This window comes from Microcaecilia unicolor, chromosome 9, assembly GCF_901765095.1.
Source record: "Microcaecilia unicolor chromosome 9, aMicUni1.1, whole genome shotgun sequence".
Taxonomy (NCBI): domain Eukaryota; kingdom Metazoa; phylum Chordata; class Amphibia; order Gymnophiona; family Siphonopidae; genus Microcaecilia; species Microcaecilia unicolor.
Genome location: NC_044039.1, coordinates 80,697,924 through 80,707,220, shown reverse-complemented (window position 1 = coordinate 80,707,220; position 9,297 = coordinate 80,697,924). Strand labels below are relative to the sequence as shown.

Sequence of the window (9,297 nt, the reverse complement as noted above, 5' to 3'; positions counted from 1 at the left end):
AAAGCAGGAAGCTCTCCTTCTTCCTGCAACGCTGGGTCCTCACCTTCCACAGGAGGCAAGTCTCTTTCAATTGAAAGGAAGTTCTGGAGTAAGGGGGCATGGGATGAAGGTGAAATGGGATAGACTCAGAAGTAACCAGAGGAAATGCTTTTTTCACGGAAAGGGTGGTGAATTCGTGGAATGGCCTCTCAGTGGAAGTGATGGAAAGGAAAACTGTATCTAATTCAAGAAAGTTGGGACAAGTACATAGGATCTCTAAGGATGTGAAAGAGAGAGTAGATGGCATGGATGAGCAGACTGGATCGGTCATGTGGAGGGGCATAATCGAACGGAAACACCTATCTCCATGGGCGTTTATCTCCGATAACGGGTCCGTGAAGGGGCGGGCCGAACCGTATTTCGAAAAAAATGGACTTTTTTTTAGTGATAATGGAAACTAAAAACGCCCAGCTCAAAAACGTCCTAATCCAAGCCATTTGGTCGTGGGACGGCCAGGATTGGTAGTACACTCGCCCCCCTGATATGCCAGGACACCAACTGGGCACCCTAGGTCAGTGCGGTGGACTTCAGAAAAAGCTCCCACATGCATAGCTCCCTTACCACGGGTGCTGAGCTCTCAACTCCCTCCCCCAAAACCACTACCCACAAATGTACAACACTACCATAGCTCTTAGGGGTGAAGGGGGCACCTACATGTGGGTACAGTGGGTTTTGGAGGCCTCCCATTTACCAGCACAAGTGTTACAGGTAGGGGGGATGGGCCTGGGTCCACCTGGCTGAAGTGCACTGCGGTACCCACTAAAAGTGCTCCAGGGACCTGCATACACGCAGGTCTCTAGGACTTGTTACTGCTGTATAACATTGGCACACCAGTTTACACCTGAAGACTAATCTCTCCGAAAACGTCCTTTATTGGAATAAGCACGCTTACTCACAGTTAACTGCAGATCAAGGTTGTGCCCCACTGGCAACGAGTCTCCCTGGTACTGAGATTAGCAGTAGGTCAGAGCTGGCAGAATGCTGTACAATGCCCTCTTTCAGCCACATTCAAGGTAAGAACTAAGTTCTCTAACGTGGTTAACACATGGAAGGGATCTAAAACTGGCTTACAAAAATGGCCACTACCTCATGGACTACCAGAAACACAACAGGGCACACTCTGACCCAGTAGGCAGGGGGAAAAGCACCATGGGAGAAGAGCCTACCAACTACCAACATCGTGAGACTGTAACACAAGCTAATGAAATCACGGAGCCCAATACCCTACACACCACAATGCAATGCTGATGTGACCCTGTAGTGCACCGAGAGCCACATCGACCAGGGAAAGGCTGTGACAGGATCGAACATATTCTGCTGTTATGGAGGTGGGTACGGCATTTGAGGCTGGCATAGAGGCTGGAAAAAAAGTTTTAAAGTGGGTTTTTTTTGGTGGGAGGGGGTTAGTGACCACTGGGGGAGTCCGGGGAGGTCATCCTCGATTCCCTCCAGTGGTCATCTGGGCAGTTGGGGCACTTTTTGGGACTTGTTCGTGAAAAAAAAAGGGTCCAAAAAAAGTGACGGTAAAAACGCCTTTTTTTTTCGATATATCAGTTAAGATGCCCATCTCTCCTCGGCTGATAAGCACGCCCCAGTCCCGCCTCCGACACGCCCCCCGTCAACTTTATTCGGTTTCCGCGATGGAGTGCCGTTGGAAACGCCCAAAATCGGCTTTCTATTATACCGATTGGGGCGCCTTTGCGAGAAGAAAACGCCCATCTCCCGATTGGGTCGAAATATAGGCGTTTTTCCTCTTTCGATTATAAGCTGGATGGTCTTTATCTGCCTTTTTTTTTCTATGTTGGGTATAATGCACCGGTTTTCATAGATTAGCACTTCCATCATGATATGGTGGTATTAAGCTAACATTTTTCAGCTTGCATGGAAACTTGGTTAAGACGTACGATAACCTGTTTAATTTAGATTATATAAGCTGTTTGATTTTAAATGGTTTGTATTTTTCACAGCTTTTTTTGCACATGATTTTAGCTCTGGAAAGTTAGCCTTTAAAAAAAAAAAAAAAATCCTTTATCAGCTATTTCAGGCACCAGGTCTTACAACTGGTGTGACTTCTACTCCACCTGAGGGAAAGAAAGCTAATTCCAGACAAGTTTCTTCTTGTGTTAATTTCTGTAGGCTAGTCTCATATGCAAACTTTAAAAATATCTGTGTATCAGTACCCATTTTTGCGAATGAGCTCACATATTCCCAGCCACAGCAATGTGTGACAATTCTTTTTAAAAAGGTCCAATTTCACATGGTGTCAGTACCATTTAAAGGTCCTCATGGCCTGCTCTGGAGGCCTCCTAGACTGGATCAGGTCCCTTGTTGTCTAGTGGTTTCCTAAATCTTTTCACAATATATGTTATAAATGATTAAAGAGCAACATATTAAATTTAATAGGGAAGTGCATTTTTTAGCACACGATTTAATTGGCCCAAAAATGCCCACCACCGGTAAATCACTTGTTCGTGGCTATCCAGCATTTTCAGCAGCATTTAACCAGTTATCTTCACTGAAAATGACTGGTTAGCACTGAATCTAAAAGCAGCGAATTTGCGGGCATTCCAGTGGCGGGAGTCAGGTTAAGTGCTGATATTCAGCCCCTCAGCACATAAGTAAACCACTTAAATTGGGCCACTTAAATAGCAGTCCTATCTTTAAGCAGTTTGGCTCATGCTATCAAGGGATCAAAAAAAAAAACCCGACAGATATTCAATGCCAAAGCCCAGACAGGGCCCAGCACTGAATATCTAGAAATAACACCTGCAGAGGGCAGCAAAATGCTCACTGCTGCCGGCTGAATATATCAGGGGGAATGGTGCAAGCTAAATTAAACAAACATGGTAAAAAAGTTATAAAGCAAGTTTCATAGTTTTTATTAACACCAATGTGTGAAACAATCCCCCTCCAAAAGGCTAAAATTGGGGGGGGGGGGGGGGGGGGGAGGAGAGGAAGCTCAGAATTAACTGAAAGCAAACCAATTTCTTTTTCCATGCCCATCCCTAAAATCTAATCTACTCAAATGGAATAACACATTAACATGAACATTTTAGATATATCCAAAAGTGTTCATGTCTGAGCCCTATGAACCTGTAATGTTTTCTTCAATTTGAAATTCACCTACTGTGAATTTTTTTTTAACTACAACATCTCTACCATAGTATATATTCTTACAGGTCAATATTCAGCCGATAGTGCTCAGCATGGTTCTGAATGCTGACAGCTGCCGCCTAAAATAGACCTAGATATTCAGTGCTGGGCCATGTCCAGACACCTGGAAGTTAGGCAGATATTCAGTACTGTACTTGAATACCCAACTGGGCAAAGTTAAAATTGTCTTTTCTGTGGTCCTATTTGCCTGGTTAGGTATACAGGCAGGGCAATGAATATTGCTGGTGCCTGCACAACTCTTGTGTCCGCCATGGCACTGCCCGGAGAATGCCATGGTGGTCAGAACTGATGTTCAGCAGCACTGTCCGGTTAAGTGACGCTGAATATTGATGGCCTGCCAGTCTCATAGTTTAGGTGGGTAGGAACCTCTCCTGTCTGCTTATACCATGTTGAATATTGACCACTTAATAGTCCAGTTATAGTTCTGTGGGAAATAAACTCAGATTTAAATGGTGTGCACAAATAATTTCCTGTGTGACTGTTTTATTATTTACTAGTAAAAAAGGCCCGTTTCCGAAACCAATGAAACGGGCGCTAGCATGTGGCTTTTTTTTGTGTGTGTGTGTATGTGTCACAGAGTTATTTTGTGTGTGTGTGTGTGTGTGAGTGAGTGTTTCTTCCCCCCCCCCCGGTCTATTTTTGCACATACCCACAGCAGGAATATTCTTCTCTTGTTCCAGCGGTGGTTCTTTGCTCTCTGTGCTGCACAGATAATGAGCCATTCTGCTGGGGAATGCTCCTCCCTTATTGTCACATAGTTTCCTCTGATTGGTCCGTCTTACGTTGCCTAGTGTTGCCTGGGAACGGTGTTGTGATGGTCCTTTGTGTTTCAGAATGTTGAGGGTTGTTTTTCTGATTGGTCCGTCATGCGAGGGCGGGGCAGAGAGACATGGTCAGTGTTGTGGCTTCACCACCATGAATCCATGAACCCTTCAGGGAGTGACTGAGTGACTTCAGAACGTTGTCTTCAGAACGTTGAGGGCGAGTTTTATTATAGTAGATTTTCTAGTGTGTACCTTTCTTTAATCAGCGCTTTTGCTGTCCACTGGCAGCGTTAAACCCAGATATTCAATGCTGGGCCTTTTCTGGCAACTGGTATTGAATATCCAGTTTAATTTTTGACCATGACAACTTAAAACGGTTAAGCCGATATTCAGCGCTAACCAGTTATGTGCTTAGCTGTTAAAGATAGGCCTGCTATTTATGTGGCCTATTTTGACTGCTAAACATAGCCAATTTGGTGCTGAATATCCGCACCTAACCGGCTATGTGCCAGTTAGCGGCTAGCTGCTAACTACAGATATATCCGTGGTTAGGACTAAAACGCTATTTAACCGGCCAGGAGCCGGAAAAATAAAAAGTATATATTTCACTTCAAATCATTTGCAGACATGAATTTTAAAGCAGCACCAAATAAATTAGATTTCATCAACAAATGCCATCTATTTCCACACCTCAAAGTCAAAATGTCATCAAAAAGGAATTATTTTAGTCTCAAAGAAATACCGTATTTTTCGGACTATAAGACGCACTTTTTTCCCCCCAAATTTGGGAGGAAAATGGGGGGTGCGTCTTATAGTCCGAAGGTAGAGATTTGGCTGACCGGCTGGCTGGCTGGCTGGCCGCCCGCCCTCCCTCCCTCCGAGTTCGGGATCGCCCTCCCCCCGGCCCTGTCACCACTTCTCCCTACTCACACGATCTTCCCTGGTGGTCTAGTGACGTCGGGGCAGGAAAGAGCCCCCTCTTTCCTGCCCAGCACGCTGCTCTCCATCCTCCTGTATGCAGCCTGACGGTCTCGGCGAGATTCAAAATGGCCGCCGAGACTTCAATTCTCGGCGGCCATTTTGAATCTCGCTGAGACCGTCAGGCAGCAATGCATACAGGAGGATGGAGAGCAGCACGCTGGGCAGGAAAGAGGGGGCTCTTTCCTGCCCCGACGTCACTAGACCACCAGGGAAGATCGCGTGAGTAGGGAGAAGTGGTGACAGGGCCGGGGGAGGGCGATCCCGAACTTGGAGGGAGGAGGGCGGGCGGGCAGCCAGCAAGCCGGCCAAATCTCTACCTTCAGAGGTAACCCTGAGGGCGATCCCGAACTTGGAGGGAGGGATTCGGACAAGACGCACCGGAGCACCTAGGTTTTAGAGGAGGGAAAAAGCAAATTCTTTTTTCCTATTTCCCTCCTCTAAACCTAGGTGCGTCTTATGGTCCGGTGCGTCTTATAGTCCGAAAAATACGGAACTGTCAGACACAGAATTTGCTTGCTTTGTCAGTAGAACAGAAACAAAAAGTGTAACAGGACTAAACCAGCAGTTAGATTTTCTTTGAGTCTTTTTGTTCTTTTTTATTTTAATAAAATATTGTGCCTGCATGAGTGGGAAAATGTGGGATATAAGCAAACAATAAATAAATAAATAAATAAATAATATAATAAGGATTTATACTTCAGTGGAAACATTTAAAGGCCTGTTTATTAAGTGCAGTAAAGTTTGCTCTTACCACATGTTAAAATATATAAATTAACTCATGGTAAGTGCAAAAACTTTGTGCTAACTGAGTGTTCCCACAGTTACCGTATAGAAAATTATTTTACCTTGTGTTGTATATTTACAATTAGCACAAATGCACTTAATCACTCCCTACTTATTTTTAGATCACCTTTCTTTTGCAAAGCCACAGTAGTGATTCCCATGTGGCAAGTGTGACAAAGCCCACAGGAATTGAATGGGCTTCGTCGCATTTGCTGTACCAGGAGTCACTATCGCAGCTTAGTTAAAGGAGCCCTTAGTCCTTCAGAGCAAAGCTAAGAACAATGAAATGAACTATTATATAGCCAAAATGAATTTTATCAAACCCTCTGCATTATACTATCATGCTCCTTACCCCCCCCCCCACCCCCAACACACAATGTAACTAAAGTAAGATATCATGATCAAAGAGGAGAAAAGAGAGACTGTGTGGGTGACTTGAAAGTCATAATCAAGAAATGAATATTCAGAAACATTTTACATTTTTGTTCAAGGTTTTCTTTATTCTGGTATGTATTACTCATTAATCTGCAAGAATCATCATGGAGCAGTTTATTCTGTATTATAGATACTAAGAAAAGCAATATAATTATAATTGATTGTTTTGCCTGTAACAGAAACAACCTAACAGCCATATAATGTTGTCACATATTATCTATCTAGAGAAAGCAAAATTCCTATGTTGAAGATGACCTCTTAGAAAACAGTTCTAAGTTTTTGTATTTCTTCATGTGTGCTATAGTACTTATACATGCAGCTCCTGAAGTTAATGTACAACTGCCGGGACCTGATTTTATCATGTTTTTGAAAAAGTAAGACAAATAATGAATACGTGGCTCTCCTACAAAAATGTAGCATAAGCAGGGTGCACCTTTCTCCCTAGATTTTCCTACTGCCACCCTCACCAATCCGTAGACCTCCCTCCTTTCCCCCATTCAGCAAGTGCTTCATAGTAATGATCTAGACCACATGGTGCCCTGCAGTATCCAGGGACAGGTGTAGACCACTGCTCCCCCTCCCAACGGGTGTGTGTGTGTGTGGTAGGTCACTGGAGGAGAAGGGGTGCATTAAAACAAACAAAATGGCCCCCCTCCTCCAATGAAATCCTCTAGCAAAGATCAATGATAAAATCAGGTTCCTAGTAACTATACCTTAGAACACCACTGTCTAATTAAGGAATACTTGCAAGAGTCATTATAGGATATTTTTGAAGATAAATCTTTGTCGTAGAATCCCATAATATGAAAGAATTCCTCTTCAGACAGGTTAATATTGTGCTGTCGTAAAATCTGCAAACATATATAACAAATGTAATTGCTTATCGGATTGTACATCTAAGAAGTAAGTTCTGTATGAATAAATATAAAAAAAGTAAAAAAATGGATTAAACAAACAAGAATTATCTTACTATTAGAGGTCAGCATTTAACGCATTAATGTGATTAACACGTTAACATTTTTAATGTGCATTAAAACTTTTAATGCATTAATCACACCATCACCTGTCTTTCTTCCCTATCCCCCTCCCAACAATTCAGCATAGCTCCACCTTTTCCACCACCAGCACCATCATGCATGGCCATGCCTGTCTCCTTTTGCTCCCTACTCACATTGTTGGGCTGCTGCTTCTCCTGGTCTGTATGGCAGTGGAACAACAGCAATAAATAATAGAGGGCAGGCAGATGCAGGGACATTCCTTTTGTGTGCTGCCACTGGTTCTGCTGGTCTCAGAAACAGGAAGTGACATTGAGTTTGATATTGCTTCCTGTTTCTGGGAGTGGCAGAGCTCATTTTCAGGTACTGGTTCAGGTGTTGGTGCTGTCTCAGCTTGATTTCTGTAATGTGCTTATTTATATTGGATGTTCTCAGACATTTTTAAAACATTACAAATTTTGCAGAATACAGCTACAAGATTGATCTGTGGAAGACATAAGTCGATAATGTCACTTCTTTACTGCAATCTCTCCATGGCTTCCTATAGAAGCCCAGTGTAAATTAAAGTTTGTACACTTATCTACAATTACTCTATCGTTGTTTGCTGCAGTTTCCGTCTGTAAAGTATGTGATGTATAAGTCCCTATAACAGCTCCGGTTTTATCAATTGTTCAGTGCAATTTTGGAACTCCCTTCCTTGGGGTTGAGATTGGTTGAAGCTTACCTACACTTTATAAATTGTTGGAGACTTATCTGTTTTCCATTTATTTATGTAATTTTGTGCTTATGGTATTCAGATAGTCCTGATTGGTCTCTGTATAGCTATATTGATTGTATCTTTTTTCCTAGTGATGCCTAGTCTTTTTTTTATTTATCTTGTAATCCGCATTGATCCTTAGTTGGTATATAGTGGAATATAAATTCTGTTGTATTGTATTGTGCACAAGGCAATATCCCTGCATCTGCCTGCTTTTTATTATTTGTTGCTGCCATCCTGCTCTTGTACATGAATTAGAGAAGCAGAAGCCTGACCATGTCAGTAAACAATGGCAGGTGGGAAGGAAAGGGAGACAGATGCCTCCATGCAGGATGGTACTGGTGGGTGGGAGAGATGGGGCCATACTGAATGGTGGTGGTGGCAGAGGGGGAGAGAGACACGGCAATGCTAGATGATGGTGGCTTCCGATCAGATATCGCATACAATTCAAGCTCCTCCTCCTTAGCCTACAAATGCACTCAGTCTGCGGCTCCTCACTACCTCTCCACCCTCATCTCCCCCTATGTTCCCGCCCGCAACCTCCGCTCACAGGACAAAGCCCTTCTCTCAGTACCCTTCTCCACCACTGCCAACTCCAGGCTCCGCTCATTCTGCCTTGTCTCACCCTATGCCTGGAACAATCTTCCTTTACCCATACGCCATGCACCCTCCCTACCCATCTTCAACTCTCTGCTTAAACTCACCTTTTCAATGCTGCCTTCGGCGCCTAACCGCTCGAGAAATATAAAATGCCCCAATCTATCCACCCTATCAGATTAACTGTTCACTCGTCCTCTAGATTGTTCACTTGTCTTTAGATTGTTCTCTTGTCTTTTAGATTGTAAGCTCTTTGAGCAGGGACTGTCCTTCTATGTTTAAATTGTACAGCGCTGCGTAACCCTAGTTAGTAGTAGATGATGGTGGTAGGGAGAGGAGGAGAGTGATGCTGGATGGAGAGAGAGAGAGAGAGGTGGGGTGATACAAAATGATGGTGGTTTGTAGGGAGGAAGAGATGGAATGATACTGGATGGTAAGGCGGAAAGAGAGAGAGAGATGGGTCAATGCTGGATGATGGAGAGAAGAGAGAAATGCTGGAAGGTGAGGAACAAGAGAGAGAGAGGGGTGATGCCATAAATGGATATTATAATTAATCATGAATAATTGTGCAATTACATTTTTTAATCCCATGATTAATTTCAATTAAAAGTTTTGATCGTTGCTTATCTCTATTATTATGCATATGGACTGATGGACAAACAATGAGACAAACACCCCTGAGGCACCAAGGGGGCAATTCTATAAAGTAGGTGCTAAGATTTACAAGTGTAAGTATAGTTCAAGTGTGTGCACTTATGGACATCATACTAGA

The 9,297-nt window shown here is 43.3% G+C and overlaps 1 protein-coding gene across 1 annotated transcript in view; it reads right to left on the bottom strand.

Moving 5' to 3' along the window:
• Positions 1 to 6,241: 6,241 nt before the first annotated feature.
• Positions 6,242 to 9,297, bottom strand: part of EFCAB6 (EF-hand calcium binding domain 6) — a 1,149,121-nt gene continuing 1,146,065 nt past the window's right edge. The window contains exon 31 of the mRNA XM_030215418.1: positions 6,242 to 7,027. Coding sequence (XP_030071278.1) covers positions 6,884 to 7,027 — 144 coding nt within the window. The 3' untranslated portion in view covers positions 6,242 to 6,883. The remainder of the gene's footprint in view (positions 7,028 to 9,297) is intronic.